Source organism: Hyperoodon ampullatus (assembly GCF_949752795.1).
Source record: "Hyperoodon ampullatus genome assembly, chromosome: 4".
Classification (NCBI taxonomy): domain Eukaryota; kingdom Metazoa; phylum Chordata; class Mammalia; order Artiodactyla; family Ziphiidae; genus Hyperoodon; species Hyperoodon ampullatus.
The window spans coordinates 36,164,456-36,183,956 of record NC_136917.1 but is presented as its reverse complement, the minus strand read 5'-3'; the positions used below and the strand labels follow the sequence as shown (position 1 = coordinate 36,183,956).

At 55.0% G+C, this 19,501-nt stretch overlaps 2 protein-coding genes across 2 annotated transcripts; both read right to left on the bottom strand.

The window, feature by feature from the left end:
- Positions 1–3,853: 3,853 nt before the first annotated feature.
- Positions 3,854–9,953, bottom strand: HAPLN4 (hyaluronan and proteoglycan link protein 4; the record flags this gene model as incomplete). Its single annotated transcript, XM_079701503.1, has 7 exons — positions 3,854–4,245; positions 4,851–5,183; positions 6,776–7,138; positions 7,416–7,536; positions 7,802–7,866; positions 8,537–8,649; positions 9,916–9,953. 7 exons carry the CDS (start codon positions 9,951–9,953, stop codon positions 3,854–3,856), a joined length of 1,425 nt encoding a protein of 474 aa, XP_079557629.1.
- Positions 9,954–10,090: 137 nt separating this feature from the next.
- On the bottom strand, positions 10,091–18,045 carry TM6SF2 (transmembrane 6 superfamily member 2; the record flags this gene model as incomplete). The annotated part of the gene is made up of 10 exons (XM_079702410.1): positions 10,091–10,297; positions 12,824–12,943; positions 13,610–13,702; positions 14,033–14,134; positions 14,317–14,441; positions 15,084–15,166; positions 15,570–15,673; positions 15,743–15,840; positions 16,227–16,330; positions 17,951–18,045. The coding sequence occupies 10 exons, from the start codon at positions 18,043–18,045 to the stop codon at positions 10,091–10,093; spliced, it is 1,131 nt and encodes a 376-aa protein (XP_079558536.1).
- Between the last annotated feature and the right edge of the window lie 1,456 nt (positions 18,046–19,501).

Genomic DNA, 19,501 nt, shown 5'->3' with positions numbered 1-19,501 from the left:
ACTCACCACAACTAGAGAAAAGCCCGAGCGCAGCAACGAAGACCCAATGCAGCCAAAAATAAATAAATAAGTTTATAAAATAAAGTATATATGGCACACAAATGTTCATAGCAGCATTATTCACAATAGCCAAAAGGTGGAAACAACCCAAATATCCATTAACTGATAAAAGAATAAACAAAATGTGATATATATACATATATATGAACATTATTCAGCCATAAATATTATACTGAGTGAAAGAAGCTAGACACAAAAGGACACATACTGTAGGATTCCACTTATACAAAATGTCAAGACTAGACAAATCCACAGAGATGGGAAGTAGATTAACAGTTGTCAGGGCATGGAGTGGGGAGGGAGGAATGGAGAGTGATTGCTTAATGAGTATGGGATTTTCTTTGGGGTGATGAAATTGATAGGGGTGATGGTTGAACAACACTGGGAATGTACTAAGTGCCACTAAATTGAAGACTTTAAAATGTTTACAATGTTGAATTTCATGTTATGTGAAGTTTTACAACATAAAAAATATACGTTGCATATTTTCATTTGTGTAGAAGTGGGGGGAAAACAATATATGCATGTTTGATTGAATGAATATAAAACATCTTTTGAAGGACATGTAAGAAATTTTAGATGTCTCTGAGAAGTGCAGTGGGTGCTGGAAGATAGGAGTGAGAAATTTTTCTGAATAACTAGCTTCAGGAGTGGCTCTACCCTGGTTGCCATCCTTAGGTCTCCTCCAGGTGGACCCTCGAAGACCTCCACTCCAACAGTGCAGAGAGCCAGCAGAAAGAGGGTTCCCTTTGTCCTATTGGTCCGTCAAAATCTCAGGCAGTCTCATTGGTCTGCCTGGGTCCATGTCTACCCCTGGACCAATTAGGGTTGCCCAGGAAGATGAGCCAGAGCACTCATTGCCCAGTGGAGTCAGCCCCTCTGACTCACAGAATGAGAGGAGGGAAACTTACATACCCGAGGCAAAATCAGAATGCTGGAACCCATGGAAGGGAGAAAGGATGTTCAGCAGGGAAAAGGTGGGATGAAAGAAATCCCATGCACTCATCTCCAGAAAAATGCCCCTACCATTCCTCTAGTCAAGGAAGCTAAGGCACAGCTGGAGCCCAAGGCAATCTAACCAAGGGAATGGACCCTGGCTTTAGATGAGTGGTTGGAATCTCTAGGAGTTCTGTCCCATCTGACATGGAAGCATGAGCAGTTAAATCGACCATCCCACTTCTACAACCATATCAGACATTTACACTTTTTTCCTCTTCTCGCTTTCTTTGTATGCCCGAAACTTTCAATACTCCTCGGCCCACACTCTCCCTACCCCCACCTCCACACCCACCCAGGGAAAATTTGCACCTTCTCTGCCTTCCTGATGCAGGAACTCAACACCCAGTTTCACACACTTCATTCCCAGGGGACTGAGAGGAATCACTGGATTGGTTAGTGACCCAATTAGGACAGGGCTGAGAAGGGCCAGACCCATGGGAGGTGGCTCAAGGGACAGAGTGAGGGAACGATGATGGGGGGAAGGGAGGGGAGAGAGACTGGGGAGAGGGAATGGTCCTGAGGAATGAGAGGAGATGCTTCCCAACCGAATCATCACCAAGCACCCCCAGCTGAAAAACATTTTGTCCCACCAAAATGCATTTTTGAAGTAACTACCCACGAGCAGTCTCATTTTCTCATTCATCAAAAAAAAAAATTTATTGAGCCCCTGCTGTACACTTTGCACTCACCGGGACCTTAGAACAGCCTTGATACAGAGGAGGAAATAGGATCAGGGGTTTTGTCACTTGGTCATAGAGGCAGGATTCGAACCCAGGCACACCTGGTTCCAAAACCCACAGATGGGTTTCCTGGAGATGGATGTGACAATATGGAGGGCTCCAGGAGGGACCCCAGTGCCACTCCAGGCAAGACCTCGAAACTGGGGTCTCCAAAAGCTGGGGTGGCCTTGTTCATGGACAGTCTCCCTGAGCTAGCTATTAACACTGGGGAGTTTGGGTCCTGACTTTTTGGCACAAATTGCCGTTTAGAACATGGAGCTCAGAGAGGATTTTGAGGTTTAAAGACAATTCAACCTCTCCTGGACCTCTAAGAAGGAAAATGTCGGGGGAGGGAGGTTAGGAAAGGAGAGAGGAACTCAGTGAGAATGGGGACGTGGTCTCAGAGAGGAAGCGGGAGGCTAGTGCTTGCATAGCATAAAGGGTAGGGGCACGCCAGAGCCTCAGTTTGTTCATCTGGGTGCTACAAGTGTGTCTCGTGAACAGCTGTTGTCTGGGATATAGTTAGCGTGCAAACGGAGGATATCCAGCAGCTCCAGAAGTCCACCTGGGTCTGAGATGCTGCCTGGAGCTGGGCCCATCTGGTGAAGGGGCAGCCATTAAGCCCTATGGGGCACAGTTCGGGCCCATGGTAAGAAGTTCCTGGGAACTGGGAAGTCAGTTGTCCTGGGGAAACGGAAAGCCTAGGGGGACAGGTGTTCTGTTACCTCAGACACCGGAGTGTGGTCTCCATGGCAACAGCTGCGGGGGTGGGGTGGGGGTGGGGGGGCGGGGTGTGTGTGTCCAAGCCGCTTGGGGGCGGAGCTTGGAGGGTAGCAAGGAGCTGGGGCACCCCGCGGAAAGGAGCAGCCTGTTTCCATGGTGAGAGCTGGAGAACCGAATGTTGGGTCACTCAGGACAGTTAGGGGAGAAGCTGGTCTCCATGGCTGTTGGTCAGGGTGAGGACAGTGGGAGTGAAGTTGTAGGTCTCTGGGGTGAAGGTGGGTGAGATAGTAAACGTGCGGTGTCCATGGTTACAGCTGCAGGAGGGAGGCACTAACTCCATGGGTGTGACTGATGAAGGAAGGGCTGTGTGACTCTAGGTGACAGGTAGAAGCTGGGCTGGTCGCCTTGGTAACAATGGGAAGTGGGGCAGCTTCTCTCTATAGTGAATGACATAGATTTTATGGGTCTCTGGGCCTGGGAGATGGTCTCTTAGGTGACAGCCAGGAAAGGGGCCGTCAGGTGAAGACGGATTTGCTCCCTCAGAGAGATACCTAAGGGATGGGCCAGGGCTGCCAGTAATGCGAGCCAGCTGGGGCGTGTCAATCTGTCTTAACAGTGACAGACAAGGGTGGTCTCCCCTGAAACTGGAGGGGTGAAGCTGTTCTCCACAGTGACCTGGGGACATGGCCTGTTACTATGGAAACTGGGGGACTCGTGGGAGAAGGGGGGAGAATGGGAGTAACCAATCTCCAGGTCACCCTAGAGGAGAGGACAGGAGCCCACAGTCTCCATGTGACCACGGTGGCATGGTCAACTGACGAACTCTGAGGTTTCTGGTTTCTCTACAGGTGATAGGGAGGAGGGTTCAGTGTCCGGGTAACCTTAGGGGACCAGTCTTCAGTCTCCAGGGAGATGCATAGGACGTGTGCCCAGTTTCCAGATAATCCCGGGGGTCCAGCCTCCCGGCGACCTTGGGGGTAGTTCCAGAAGACCTCGCGAGACGTTTCCAGTGTTCAGGAGACCTCGGGTTCTGTTGGTCCCCAGTGGTTCTCAGAGGGTGTGCCCTGTCTCCTGGAGAAAGCTGGGAGAGGAGAGGAATCCACTGTCCAGGAGAGGAGGGGCTTGGTCGATTTCCAGGGGACTCCAGGGGACTCCAGGGGACTTGGCTCCCGGGACTGGCCAGACTCTGGGGACCTCAGAGGGTGTGGCCAGGGTCTAAGGACCGCAGGAGGCCTGGTCAACTTGCAGGGCACCGCAGGGTGCATGGCCAGTCTCCAGGGTGTGGTCCATCTCCAAGTGGCCGTAGGGCACTCGGCCAGCCGCCAAGCTCCCCAGTGGTCCACGGCCCGGCCCTAGACGCGCAGCGGGGTCCAGGCGGCGGGGTCTCGCGCGCCTCCTGCCCACCCGCCGCCTCCGGCCCAGCCCCAGCCCCAGCCACCAGGTGCGGGGTCCGGTGCACCAGGCGCGCGGTAGCAGTAGACGCCGAAGAGGCGGCGCGTGGCGTCAGGAAAGCCGAGGCTGCGCACACCTGGCCGGCGGCCGCCGCAGCGGGCGCGCGGGTTCACGATGGGGTAGCGTGCGCTCCCGTCCGCCAGCCAGCCTGCGGTGCAGCGGTCCAGCAGCTGCAGCTTCCACGCGGCGAACAACTGCCCCACCTTGGCCACGGCCGCTCCGCGCGCCGCGCAGGCGCGCGCTGCTCCCGCAAAGGGCACAGGCCGCAGCGGCTTCAGGAAGAACACGCGGCCTGCAGGGGAGTGGGGAGGAGTGGTTAGGGCCGCTCTAGGAACCCGGCTTCCTCGGGATTCAGGACACCCTCCCGCTTGCAGCCTAGGACCTCAGCCTCAGGGCTCAGATACACCCCCTCCCCTGCAGCCCGGGACCACAGCCTCGGCTAGCGCAGTGGTGCCAGGCGATTTTTTTTTTTTTTTCCGGTACGCAGGCCTCTCACTGTTGTGGCCTCTCCCGTTGCGGAGCACAGGCTCCGGACGCGCAGGCCCAGCGGCCATGGCCCACGGGCCCAGCCGCTCCGCGGCATGCGGGCTCCTCCCGGACCGGGGCACGAACCTGCGTCCCCTGCATCGGCAGGCGGACCCTCAACCACTGCGCCACCAGGGAAGCCCCTGCCAGGCGATTTTTGATTGCCGTGCCTAGGCAGCACTAGGGAAGGGATCTCCTGGTTCGGACTCCCGAGGGCGAGTGTGGAGAGGAAGGACAGGGAGAGAGACCTGGGCGGAGTGGGGAAGAGTCTGAGAGGGAGGGGTACCTGTGTGGGGGTGGGGTCTCATACGCGGGGCGGGGCCCGGGCCAGCGGAGGGCAGGACCATCCTCCCAGGGGTGGAGCCTACGCACCCGGGAGGTTGGATGTGAAGCAGAAGGCGTCGTAGAGTTCCTCGGCGTTCTGGCGGTAGCCGTAGTTGCGCACACCCCCCGAGGCTCCGCCGCCAGCCCCGGCGCTCCCGGCCCCGCCCAGGCCGCCGCAGGGCTCCCGGGGCTGGCTCACCGGGTACTGCACCGAGCCGTCGCGCAGCCAACCCGCGTTGCACCAGTCCAGGCCGTCGCGCCAGGCCGCGTGCAGCTGCTCAGCCGACGCCAAGATGCCGTCCTGTTCAGCGCACGCGCGTTGCGCCTCCGTGAAGGTCAGCTTGTAGCGGCCTCCACGCGGGTGGTAAGGGAAGACTACGCCTGAGAGGATAAACGAGGGTCAGCTCGGACCCCCCAACTCTCACCCACCTACCTGACGTCTGTGGTGCCGTGTGACTCTTCAACCTAGACCTTTCAGGCCATCCCTCACTATGGCCTCAGAGCTGACCATGCCTTTCCCCAGTTCACACCCCTCATACTCCCTTTGCCTTAAGCTTGGGATTCACTTGACCCTCCCCCTTGACATACTTAATCATGTCCCCGTCCTTTCCACCACTGGAGACCTTTGTTCACGTTCTTTCCACCTTTCCACCTGTCGAACTACTATTCATCCTTCAAAACCCAGCTCCCACAACCCTCCTGCATTCAGTTCTACGTGCTTCTGACATTCTTCCAGCATTGGGACCTTCCTTCTTGTCAAATCCTGAACTCACAAAACTGACTCCCTCACACTGGGAGCCCACGAAAGTTTGACCCTGGGCAAAGACCTCTTTGATCTCCAGCATTGTCCAGGCCAATTCCCATTGGTTTCCCTTCTACCTTCAGTTCTTATAACTCGTCCCTCATCAGAATCACAGTCATCTCAGCTCACTAGCGTTCTGTGTGTCTGTGTTTTTGGGCTGGACCTTAGGGGTACAGGTGCAGATGCTTCTCTCAGCAGATGCAGGAAGGATCAAACAAAAGCCAGAGAGAAGAGCTGGAGCCTGACAGACTAGAGTTCCAGTCCTGGCTCTGCCACTCACTGGTATGTGCCCTGGTCAAGGCTCTAACCTCTCTGAGCCAGTTGCCCCTCTGTGAGTAATACCGTCTCCCTCCGGGTTTTTGGGAAAATTAAATGAAAGCTCAGAGAGCTCTTCAACCAAGCTCCTGGCACATAGAAAACACCCAATAAAGGAGAGCTGCTTCTATTATTGTTGCTGTTTTTCGCTATTGTTGGGAAGTTCAGCAAGTGAGGGCTCTGAAATCTCTCTAGCATCTTCTGAGGTGGAGTGAAGAAGGCAAACCACATGGGAGGGAATTCTACAGATAGAAACCCTACTTCCCAGCTCCACAGTCAGCCAATCAGAGCATCCCATCTCCCAGGCACAGTGATTGGCCCATGGATAGGCAAATGACTCAAGCTGGGCCAATGAAGGACAACTCTGGGACTCTAGCTAGCACTCCTAGGAAATCAATTGCCAAGCTGGGAGGGTGGAAGCCTGGCACTACTTTTTGGTTCCATCAGGAGAAACTTTTCCAAGGAAAGCCCACCCAGGGAAACAGAGCTGAAGGAAGGATTTCTGACGTGATGTGAATGCCTGGATCTCACTGTGCTTGGATCCTACCAGAGGGTTTCCCAGTGTCTTCACTATTGATATTTTGGACTGGATTATTCTTTGCTGTGGGGGAGACTGTCCTGTGTGTTGTGGGCTGTTTACAGCATCCCTGGTCTCTACCCACTATATCACCACAACCTACTTCTAGATATTGCCAATATCCCCGGGTAGCAAAATCACCCCAGATCAGAACCATTATCCTACCCCACCAAGCCGCTGAATTCCTTCAGGCCGACTTGATTGGATTTCTGTCCTTTTGCAATACCCTCCTCTCTTCTCCCTTAGAAATGAGCCTCATCCTGCCCACAGGCTAGTCACCTTCCAGGTCCAGCTTGACCATGCCAGTGTCATCCTCCAGCTCGTTGGTGACCTCGCACTCATAGCGCCCATAATCCTGCAGCGTGACATTTCGGAGAACCAGGGAGGCATCCCCGGGCCCATCGCCCTGCAGCTCAGCCCGCCCGCGGTAGCTGCCAAACGCCCGGTGCTGGGCACCCAGCGCCACGAAGACATCGGCAAAGGCCAGCGGGTCCACCACCTTGGTCCACTTGAGGCGGACGCTGTCGTGGCCATGGGCGGCTGCCTCGTAGTGGTAGCGGCAGGGCAAGACGATGGTGCCACCCCGGTGGCTGACCACCTGTCCCGGCGCTGTCTGCACCACCACCGAGCCCGACTCCCCTTCTATGGGCAACCAAAGAGGGTTAAGAAGAGGTTCTAGGGGCGGGGCAGGGGAACCTGGGGAGGGGGACCCAGGGAAAGGGATGTGGGAAGAAAACTTGGGTGAGGATCAGGAGATCAGAAGGGTAAAGGGGCTCCGTAAGGGGACTAGGGAGGGGGCGGGGACTGTGGCCATCAGGACCGCCCAGCACCCTCCGTCCTCCCCGCTCCATGCACCCTGGTGATCCTACTTGGTCACGGCTTCTGCGGGGCAAGATCCGCTTCCATGGCCCTGACTCACCCAGCACGTGCACGACCTTCTTCCGGCCGTGCTCCGCTTCCGCGGCGCCGGTGAGCAGCAGGACTCCCCATGCAGCTGCCCAGAGCGCCCCGCGACCGAGGGCCGCCGCCGGAGCACACACCTGGGGGCACGGAGCGCTCAGTGCAGCCTCCTGGCCTTTGCCTTTCAGAAGACTAACTCCCTGGCCTTCCTTTCCCGCGGCGAGGACTTCTTACATGCCCAGGTCCCCAGCCCAGCCAGGATCCCAGAGGACTCCCCCAAGGAGAAGGCTAGCAGACCCTCCCACCCACAGATCCTCCCACTCTCCCAAGATCTCACACACTTGCCCTTGGGCAAAGCGCACGCCCCTGGACTCACTCTCCCTTAGTTCTGCACGGGCAACCCACCTGACCCCCTGACCCCAACACCAGAGCCTCGGAGCCCCGCACCCTTCTCTCTCTCTCTCTCTTTTCTGGCCCAGGCCAAGGATTGGGGAGGAGGGAGGAGGGAGGAGGGAGGAGGGGCTGGAGCAGCGGCAGCGGCAAGGTTATCCGTGCGCCAGGAGACTGCAGCAAACCCGTGCAGGTGGGGGTGGTAGAGGCAGAGAGGGGGAGACACACAGAAAGAGGGCGAGAACAGGGAAAGAGACTGAGACAGAGAGAAGGGCAGGGAGAGATGGAGACAGAAGGAAAGTGTCACGGACAGAGGAAGGAAAGATGGAGAGGGACAGGGATACAAAGGGACAGAGAGAAGAGAGTGCCAGAGGGAGACACGGAGAAGAGTAAGGAAAGATGGAGAGAGACAGAGATGGAGAGGGAGCGACAGAGACTGAAAGAGAGAAAGGAGAGAGAGACACAGAGAAGAGGGAGACATGGGGGTAGGGAGAGACAGAGAGACTCAGAGAGAGGGAGCGTAAAGGGACTCCCCCCAAAAAAGGGAGAGAAAAGTAGGGAGAGACATAGAATAAGAGGAGAAGCAGAGAAGGAGAGAGCGGGAGGGAAAGAGATACAAGGTGAGAGACAGAGAGATGGGAGAGACGAGAAGGAGAGAGGGACTGAAGAGAGAAACACTGAGGGATGTAGATCAGAGACACAGAGACAGAATCCCAGAGAAGGACCTACCGAACCCACAGCCCCACTCACCATTCTGCCGGTGCGGCCCCCAACCAGCGGCCCCTATGTGCCGGGACTGCGCTCCCCGCACACCCAGGAAAGACTGGGCAGGTCCCTGCAGGTGGTGCAATCCCGGCGTCTGCCTGCAAGGGGAGGAGGGAGGTGACGGGGTTGGGGGGGGCGTTAAAGGGGACGTGGTGACGCCTGCTGGGGGCGAGGTGATGATGGGCACAGACGGAGGAAGGACTGCCCTGAACAGTGAGTTCAGAGCCAGGTCCCAGCCTCCCTGCTGGCTGACTTTGGGCCACCGGAGGAAACTTTCTGGGTCTCAGTTTAACTCTCTTTAAAATGGAGGAGGGGGGAGCCTGATGATGCCCTGCATGGGCAGGGGGCTCTGAGTAACCTGGGAAAGGGGCTTGGCTTGCACGTCTCAGTTTTCCCATCTGTCACTGGGTGACCATCAAAGGGTCCTGGGCCCCAGCAGCCAAAGGGTGCTCACTCTGTGGGATGCGGGCCCTACAACAATCACACAGTCTGCAGAGGTACCCTGCCCCTCACTCTATGCCTCAGTTTCCACATCTGAGATATGGAGTGCTGGGTCTTTCGTGAAGATCTAGTGGCTAGACACAGGTGCCTAATAAGTGTTGGTAAGGGCAGGGAGCAGGGGGATCAACCCCCTGACCCAGAGTGGTCTGGGCAGGAGTTACCCCTGAACCTGGACCTGCACTCAAGTTCAAAAATCAAACCAGGAGGCAATGAGCCCTTCTCCCAGCTTCTTGGCTGCCTCCCCAGCTTCAGTTTCCCCCAAATATAAGCCAGTCAGACAGCAGAGGCAGGGTTATGGGCTCTGTGGTTGAAGGGGCTGGGGCTCCTTGCCTAACTCAGCTGCATCCAGGAGGCGTGACTTGGGACCAGGACATTCACCTCCTGCAGGCTCAGTTTCCCCATCTGGAATATGCGGTGCGATCCAGCATGTAGCATGTGAGGTTAGCCATTGGCCTGGTATATGGTAGGTGCTTAATAACTGTGCCACACTGTTAGTTATTATAATTTATTGGTGGAGCTTAGACTTTGGACCCTTCTCTCCTGATTGTGCCCTCAGGCAGGTCTCTGGTCCTCTTTGAACCTCAGTTTCCCCTACCTGGAAGATGGGGCTGGGCACACCAACCAGAGGTAGACTTCTGCTGTCCGGCACCTCCAGCTCCTGATGACTATTCTGGCGGTGATGAGTGGGCCCTCGTGGGTTCGGAGGAGAGGGTCCCTTGCCCCTGCCCCTTGAAACACTCAGAGCAACATTTTATGCGTCAAAAGGAATTTTACTGAAATGATCCATGGGGGGATGATGGATAAATTCCGGGAGGGTGCCAGTGTGGAGTTTGGGTGAGGTGACAGCTGAGCATGGCCATGACCTTCTCTGCTGGAACACTTGGACCTGGGGCCCCCCCATCCCACCCTGAAAGTACCATAGCCAGGACTGAAGGCACCCAGAGACATACCTCCTGCCTCTAAAAAACCCAACCCACCCTCCCAGGGGCAGGGCCAGCTGGGTATGTAAACAGGATCTTGGGGAGTCCCACAGCCCCCTCAGTGCTGCTTCTCATGGTGGGCTGGGGGGCCAGGAAGCGGGCGTAGGAAGAAGGCAGGGCTCCACAGGCAGCGGTAGGCCAGCAAGTGAGGCCCCAGAGCATACAGTAGGTTGCACACGAAGAAGCTGGCCCAGGCATCCTCAGGCACACGGTAGGTGAAGGGCGTGCGCAGGTGCATGGAAGCACCCATGTGTGAGAACTGTGCCTGGTGGCCAAAAAGGGAGGATGGATGTCACAGACCAGGAGAAAACAAGTCCCAGCGTCACCAGCATCCCACCCTGGGGAGCTCAAAATGTCCCCATCCCTATCTTGCTGGCTCTGCTGACCTACCTGTCTCCCCTCTTCAATCCATCTGTCTCTAAATATCCCTGTCCCAACATGTCCTGTCTATCCTCATCCATCTATCTGTAAGCCTCTCCCCAGCTGCCTAACCAGAATGATCTTCAGGGTCTGCTGGACCCTGCACCCTATTTCTCTGCCCTAAGTCCAGCTCCTCCCCCTGGTCTTCCCCACCCCAGGCAGCCTTGATACAAATCCTCTCAATTCTACCCCTAATCGATAAAATAATAATATATCCAATGGATGTCCCCCTGGCCCCACTGCCCTGGCCAGGGCCCAGCCTTTATCACTTCGCATCAGAAACCCAGCAACATGTCCCCAGCTCTGACTGGGCCCTCCACTGCTCAGACACCTTCTACAGCTTCCCATTGTTCTCAGCACAAGCCCCCAAGCCCAGAGTTCAAAGCCCTTAGCATCTAGCTGTCAATTTATCTTGTCTCTGCCTTTACCCACGTTATGGGTCTCTAAAACACTGTCCCCCTCTGTGCATTTCCTTATGCTGTTCCCATTCCTGGAATGCCCTTCCCTGCCTGAAGAACTCATACCCATACATCAAAGCCTATGCCCCCGGGGGTGTGTGTGATGAATTGGGAGATTGGGATTGACATATATACACTAATATGTACAAAACGGATAACTAATAAGAACCTGCTGTATAAAAAAATAAATAAAATAAAATTCAAAAAAAAAGTAATATCTTTCCAGAGCTAAAAAAAAAAAAAAAAAAAAAGAAACATTTATTTGAAAAAAAAAGAAATGGAAAATTACAAAAAGGGTAAGTGGAAAAATTACTGCAAATGGTTTGGCAAGGTGGGTTAGACAATGTACATTTTGTGGTTTGGCAGGATCACATTTTCTTGAGCAAAGACTCAGTATGAGGGCTGGGGTCATCTTTATGGACACAAACTACAACCTAGTTCAAGTGGAAGTCAAACTGAAGTTTGGTCAACTCTCTTAGCACAGTGTTAGCCAAGCCCTTTTTTTTTTTTTTTTTTTTTTTGCGGTACACGGGCCTCTCACTGTTGTGGCCTCTCCCGTTGCGGAGCACAGGCTCTGGATGCGCAGGCCCAGCAGCCATGGCTCACGGGCCCAGCCGCTACACGGCATGGGGGATCCTCCCGGACCGGGGCACGAACCCATGTCCCCCGCATCAGCAGGTGGAATCTCAACCACTGCGCCACTAGGGAAGCCCAGCCAAGCCCTTTTTTCTGTATAGGGGTTTAGAGTTCAGAAACCTCATGAAGCCCAAAACATTCCTTCATGTAAATTTTCTTTGCTTCAGAAATTCTGAACAGTCCTAACTGGCTTGCTACCTAAAACTATACAAAAAGTAAAATCTATGTTTAAAAGGAGTATAGAAATTTTCTACACAAAGCCTTGAATATGCTTGAATTACTATTCTCCCTTAATAATAACCCTTTATAATTAGATAGGAATACACAAAATAAAAACAGAGAGTAGGATGATAGCTGAGGCTCAGCAAGATCAGTCCAGTCCTTCTGGTTTACAATGTTAGAAGATTTCCCTCCTCCTGAAATAAGGTTTCCAATTTCTTCAACTTGTCAAGTTAGATACTTCCAACTTCTTTAATACCTCGGATACTGAGTATCATAAGGAGAAACATATAATTTTCAGATTCTTCCTTCACATCACATAGAAAAATAAATTACAGATGGAATAAAGAACCAAATATTGTGTGTAAGAATTTTTAAAGCCTATGCATGAGAAAGCTTTTGAAATAGCAAAAATATCTCCAAAGCTTGACTTTAAATATTGGTAATCAGAGCCTTCGGACTCAGAACACAGCTTCCAAAGCAAAATAGAGAGAAGAAAGAAACCAAGTTAAGAGTAGTTCTTCTGCCTTTAAAGAGCTGGATGGAAATGAGACATTCTTAACAATTTTGATAGATGGCTGAGATTTTTATAGCACTCTTCTGTACAACAAAATTATTTTTGACAGTCATCGTTAGTGAAACAACTAATAATAATAACAATGATAATAATATCCAGAAGAGAAGTAGACAATGAGTATTTTCTTTTATTGTACTTTGAATATACAATCATGCCGCAACAAAGTAAAAAATAAATAGTAAAGTACAATAGAGAAAAAAAAACAGCCTATGCCCCCTTTTCTAAGAAATCTGTCCCCTCTGGAATCCCTCTCAGACTCTCTACCTCCCTCTATTCAGTTCTAATCTCATGGGGTTTGGGGTGTCTGTGTCTGGCTCTTTCTCCCCCACACTAGGGAATCCTGGGGTACTGAGCTGGGGGTGGAGCCTATCAGGGGCCTAGTATCACCCTGCTCAGGGTGAGCACAAAAGCAATTGATGAGCAGGAAGAAACTTTCTTCCCTATGCACTGGCCCACCCCACCCCATTCCACCCCACCTCACCTGGCCAATGGCTCCAGCAAATACCAAGGTCCAGTCAGGCAGCCAGGAGCAGCCAGGAAAGATGAGGGCATAGATGGCCAGGCCATAGAAGGGCAGCACGTAGAACATATTCACCAGCATCTGGGGGACACACAGCTGATGGATTGAGTGGCTGCCCCAGTTGAGTCTCCTGATACCCCTCAGGTGGTGGCCCCAAGGAGAATCTGGCCAGCCTCAGACCCCACCCAAGACTGGGGCTCTCTGCACATCTTACCCTGTGCAAATTGCTCCTTTATTTCCCTTGGGTTTCCCCACCCATCCCACTCCCACACAATGAGCCCACCCACCTTACTCCAGAAGTAGCATGTGACCCTGGCCTGGCCAATCAGAATACTCCAGCCCCCTGGCCATAATATTCAGCTATGAGCATGTGATTTAAACTTGGCCAATCAGAGGCTGCCTGAGACTTATACTTAAGCTGAGGAATTAAGGGCTCACACTCCTCTGTGGTGGCTAAGTAGAAAGAATGGAAGCCTAGAGCTACCCAAGGCTGTCTCTGCCATACCACAAAGGCACTACCTGGGAGTGGAGCACACGTAAAGAAAACACAATCTAGAGACAGAGCTATCCTTGAGCTCCTGGATCCAGTCATACCTGAAGAGAATGTCTGTACTTTTCTGGTAGGACAATAAATTCCATTTGTGCTTCCACCAGTTTGACTTATGTTTTTGGCACCTGCTTCAAAGGGGCCCAGTAGATCCCTAACCCGGCAGGATTGTGGCCCTCTCCTCCCATCTGCCCTCTCACCTGCACCTTCGGATAGGCCACGGGGTCCCGCAGGTATGGCTCATACTGATAGATGTAGACAAAGCAGGCATCCATGGGGCAGTCAAGCACCACCTGGGGCCCACAGACAAACCAACAGCCTCAAATATCCCTCCCAGAGGAAGCCTTCCCCGGCCTCCCAGGAGGGGCCCATACCCCTTGCTCTGGCCTGCCCCAGCTCTGGTTCTCTCCTCTGGCTGAGAATCCACAGATATTTGAGCTGGGGAGAAGGCTACAGGGAATGGGGCTTTGTGATGGAACACTCAGGTTAGACTCGATGAACTTCCCTGGATGATCAGATGGGAGAGCAGTGGCCTTTTTGCACTGGATAATGAAGATAAAGGAGGGAGGGATGGGCTGGGGACGGGGAGTTGGAGGCAGGTAGGCTGGCCAGTGCAGACTCACCAGGCCCCGAAAGAGGGTGAAGAATGCAGCAAAGATGAGGTAGATGATGAGGGCCAGGTCAGCTGGGCGCTGCAGAAGACCCTTTCTTTGTTCCTCCTCCACCTGCCCCATGAGAAACAGCATGAGAAGTCTGGTATCCAACAGGCACTCAATGAAGGCTCATCCCTTCTTCCCTAATGACCAAGGAGATCTTTCCAAGGAGATAACGTCTTTGACCAGAAGCAACTCAAATGGGGGACATTCAGGCATTTGGCACAAGGCCTATCTGGGGGCAAGGGACTCACCATGTTGGGAGTACAGCAGCTTGGCGCCTGGGTCTGGTTGAAGACCCTCAAGCCAGCCCAGCAGGGGACCAGCAAGTAGGGGATGGTGAGGAAAAAGGAAGGCCTGATCTCTGAGTTGTATTTGCCTGCCATGGTAGGAGAGACAGGGTGTCACGCAGCGAGGATCTCCCAGGCCCGGCTGGACCCTTTAGCTGGGCCATGTCAGAGCCCCTGGCTGGAAGTTGTGATTCACAAATGCCATCCTAGCTCAGCCCTAACACGTCTGAACTCCCGAGTGCCCATAAGATGATGTCCATGCTCCTCAGCCTGGCCTGCCTCAATTTACCTTCTGGACACGGCTCTTACACTTCAGCTGTTCTTTGCTTCCCCTAGAAACACCCTGGATATTCCTCTTGCACAGCCATCCCCACATCCCCGGCTGCCTTCTCTGCTTCGCCTCCTAAGACCTACCTACAAAGGTTTCACTCTGCCCTCTGGATCCACCTTAAAATTCCCTTCTTGTGTCAAGAGCACTCTGGGCCAAGTCCCTGGGGTCAGGAACCGCTAGCTGGGGAGGAAATGGAATGTGCTTCCGCTCCTCCAAGAGGAAAATGGGGGAGAGGTGGGGAAAGGCTGCTGGCTTAGGCTCTGAATGGAGAGGCATGTGGTGGGGAGGAGGGTGCCCTCTGCAGACATTGGAGAGGGTATGGAGGATCCACTGGGAACTTCCAGACACAGGGCAGTGACCCAGCCCAGGGAGACAGGATTCCATAGAGCCAAGTCCTTACCAAGGATGTTCCCTGGGAGGAACACCAGGATGCTCATGACGAAGGATCCCAGCCAGTAGAGTCCAAGGTTCCGGTACCTCTTCCTGGGCAGGGGATGGAGAGGTGACCAGTAGATCCCTGTCTCCCAGTCTCAGAGCCCCCGACAGGGTCCAGAGACCAATCTGGGATCCCCAGCTCTGGATCCCTTCAGTGTCACCCAGGACAGAAGGGACAACAGGAAGTTGAATGAGGGAATGAACAGTCAAATGCTCTGTCCAAGGACAGTACTGTCTGCCCAGGCACAAGGTGGTAGAGAAGAGAACCGACCATCACTGACACCTGTGATATTCCCTGGATCCTTCTCCTGGCCACTCCTGTCTAAAGCCCTAGAGAGGCTTCCTGATTTCCCCTACAGATACTTCTGGCTTCATCCTGACCTGGGACCTCCCACCTAAGGACTCGACCTCCTTCCCAGGGTCCAGGTGCCACCCTGCCCACCCCACGCACCTTTTACGGATGGCACCAGCCATGGCCAGGTAAAGGAGGTAGTGAACAATGCCATCCCAGTAGCAGATGAAGACCCCGTGTGCCGTGCGCAGGTACGGGTCACCCTGCAGGGGCAGGTGCAGGGCTCAGACGGGCAGTAGGGCTGCGGGCATCCCAGACCCCTCCCTACATACCTCCTTGGTGTAGAACGCCATGAAGCTCCCCATGTAGCCATCTTCCTGGAGAGCGATAAGGAGGTCCACCACGGAGGTGAAAGAGAAGACTGCGAACACTACAGGGAGAGTAGCCGGGGCATGGGCAGGGTGTGGGCGGGGCCTAGGACTGCAGGTCGGTGACCAGCCTCCCAGTTTCCCCGCAAAGCCTCTGCACAAACCTGCTCCCAGGCCCCACCCCACAAGTCACATGACCCACAGCCCGCCTCAGAGGGAGGCACAGTCCCTGCCTTTAGGGGTCCCCAGGCTGATGGGAAAGGCGCTGTCCCTGCACTCAGGAGTCCCAAGTCAGAAGGGGGAGGCCCCTTGAGGTTCCCCAATCAGTAGGGGTTCTCCAGTCTCTGAGGTTCTCCAGTCTGATGAAGGCCCTTCAAGGGCTGCCAGTCTGATGGAGGAGGCCCTTGCCCAGACAGTTCTCTTCCCTAAGACCCTCCCACCAACTCACCGGCATAGAGTGGGTCATAGTAGATGTCACTTTGGGACAAGCTGTATATAGCCAAGAAGAGCAGACCCAGGATCAGGGCGCTCATCCACACCACCCCCAGGGAGCTGTGGAGAGGAAAACCAAGTCAGGGAGGCCAGGCCCATTCTGAGGTCCTGCCCCACCCTAGGGCAAGAGCAGACACCAGGAAGCTCCAGGTGAGGAGGCTGAAGCATCTGTCCATCCAGAAAAGCCATTCCCTGAAACTCCCCTTTCCTAGCACCAGGCTCTTGCCCCAGCTGTTTCCCTCTTCTGGAAACTCCTTCCAAAAGTCTCCTTTCCACTTGGCAAACTCCTACTCATCCTTCATGGCCCATCTACATCGCTCCTCCTCCAGGGAAGCCTTCCCTGACTCCTCAGAAAGGATCATTGCTTGACTTGGGCCAGGCACAGAGAGAGCATCTGTCAACACTTCTGACTATATGATTTATCCAGTCACTTGGTGATGTGTGTGACAGTTTGCTTGCTCTGTCATTCAACAGTTCCAAGACCCTCTGTGGCCAGTCCCAGTGCCCACACCTGCCAGAGGGTCTCTAGTGCTCAGCTCTGTACACCTCATGGTCTGAAGCTCCTGACTCCTCAGGTAAAGTCCAAATATTTCCATCAACTCCACCCCACCCCTGCCCTGATCTGTTCACATCAACCTGATAAGGCAAGTCAACCAGCCACAGAAGCCAGGTCTCTGGGCAGCCCCCAACTCTTGGCAAACCAAGGCCAAGGGTGGGACGGTGGGAGACATACCCAAGGTCACACATTCCCCCCCCCACTCTCTCCAGGCCCCGACCTTCTCCTGAACCCCTCTAACCCCTAGGATCCCCATTCCTGGCCCCATCTAACCAACAAGACAATTATAGTAATCACGTGAGACCACACCAGCGTCTTGGCACACAATTTGTAATCCCTAACTGTAACCACGGGATGAGCTCTAGAATTATGTTCATTACACAGTGAAGAAACTGAGGCTCCCGGGCAACCTGGCTCACTCTGGGTCCAGGGGGATGGAGCCAGGAATTTGTACCCAAGGAGCCAACTCCCCAGTCAAGGCTCCCTCTACCCCATGTCTTGGGTTGCACTGGGTTTGGGAGTGTGAGGGGCTTGTGCTTGCCTGGTACCCAGTAGCTGGATCCACGGGGTTGAGGCCTAGGGTTAGGAGATAGGGACAGGGGAGGCCGAGGTATGTAGGGGAAACTGAGGCTAGGGACAGGGTGGGCCAGCCCTAAAGAGAAGAAAGTCCTAGGCCTGAGACAGGCAATGGAGGGACAGCCTGGTAGGGGTGGTGCAGCAGAGCGTGTGTGTGGCAAGAGCCGGGTCACTGGGGCATTATCTGGGGCAATACTTTGACCCTTGGGGACTCTGGAACCTGTGCTGGGCACATCCCTGGGAAAACACCAAAAACCCTCCAAAACCCTGCCTTGTTAGGGGCTCTGCTTCTCAAAGTCCCTCCTCCCCGGGCCCCAAACGTCCCAGGAGCGCCCCCAGCTCCACCACACAGCTCCGGGCCTGCTGGAAGGCGATTTCCGGTTGGAGGTGGGGGGGTTCTTCTGACCCAGCCCCTGTCCTCGCGGGCCGGAGCGGCGCGGGGCCGCTGGGCTCGTGGGAGCCCGCGCATCCTCCATCCCGCCCCCTCCACACCCCAGCCCAGCCCCGCAGCCCCCGAGGAGGCCGCCCCGGCCCCTCCCCGCACGCACTACGAGAGCGCCGAGACGTGGTTGAGCGCGTAGGACAACGGGAGAGCGCCCAGCGACAGAACTGCGACCTTGCCCGCCAGCGGCGGGATGTCCATAGCGGCGGCGCCGGGACCCCGGCTTGGTTTCTGCGCGGCGGTGCCTCTGGGCGCGGAGTTGCCAGGGACCCAGCCCGGCTCGGCCCCGCCTTGCGCAAAGGTCGCCCCCGCGCTGTGACTGCCCTTCGAGCTCCCGCTGTGACTGCCCTGCGAGGCCCCTCCCTCTCGCAGTGGCCCCTCCCCGCCTTGATAGCCTCGCCGGACTCTGCGCTGTCCCCAGTGGCAGTCCCCGTCGCCCATCCGGTTTCCCTCTCTACCAATGCTAGAATACGATGCCTCAGGATGCTTCCGCTTCTGTGTCCTGGAGGCCACTTCAGTCTAAGGGAATTCGTTCCCTGGGCCTCATTCTGCACTTCTTTCTTCACCCTAAGGCACAGGCGTCCTAGCCTCGACCTCGACCCCGAAGGGGGACCCTTTAAACTCTTCACATTCTGCAGACCTCCCTCCAGCCCCGGATCAAGTGGACATTGTATGTGCGCGCTGACAGAAGAACCTCATCCGCTTGGGTGCAGAGTTCCCTTTAGTGCCCTTGGATTTGAGTTTTCATGCGGTGGCCACAGACAAATTTAAACATGTGTGCAGATGTGAAGTTTTAACTGGTCCCGGGGGCCAACTCAAGGCAGACGGTCAGGGACCAGGGTTGGGGACACCTTGAAGGACTCCGTGATTCTCTGCTGTGTTCCTTCCGTGTAGCCTGAACCCCTGCTCACGTGGGCGAGGTCCAAGGGATGGGGTCCAAGGGGTGGCTGAGATTATGAAGTGGGGATGGAGTCAGTTTGATGAGGAGTTTGGTAATGGTGCTCCTGGCAGGAAAAAATAGCTCAGGCTTGGGGATGAGCAGCAGAAAGGAGGCACTGAAGGCTGGGGTTGGTGGTGGGGTCGTGGAGCAAGGTGGGGTGGGCTTGGGAGCGTTCTGAACAGCCTGGAGGAGGCTGGGCTCCATTGGGGGCATATGCAAGGGGGCAGGGCTGGACCAGGGAGGGGGGTGTTGCAGGGTGGAGAATTAGGAGGCAGCTTTTTGTCAACCCCTCCAACGAGCCTCGGATTCTTGCCCACGTGATACTCGTGGGTTCAGGAAACAGGGTGAGCGGTGCCCACCTGTTTCCTGCCCTAGGGGGTCCAGTTTTTTTTTTTTTTTTTTCTGGCCGTGCCACGTGGCTTGCGGGATCTTAGTTCCTCGACCAGGGATTGAACACGGGCCACAACACTGGACCACCAGGGAATCCCCTGGGGGGAAATTCTAACCCTCACATCCCCGCAACTCCCACCAGGCCCAGCCACGGCCCCTTCTCCATGGGACAGTTGGGTCCCATCTCTGAGCCTGGGTGACAAGATGATCTTCTGGCCCCTGACCTGAGAGCCTCCTTCCCCAGGTGCCTGTTGCTCATGCGTGAAGCTCAGGTTTCTCTGGGCTGATCTGAATCTCCAGCCTCATTTCTTGACTTTTCTCAATTCT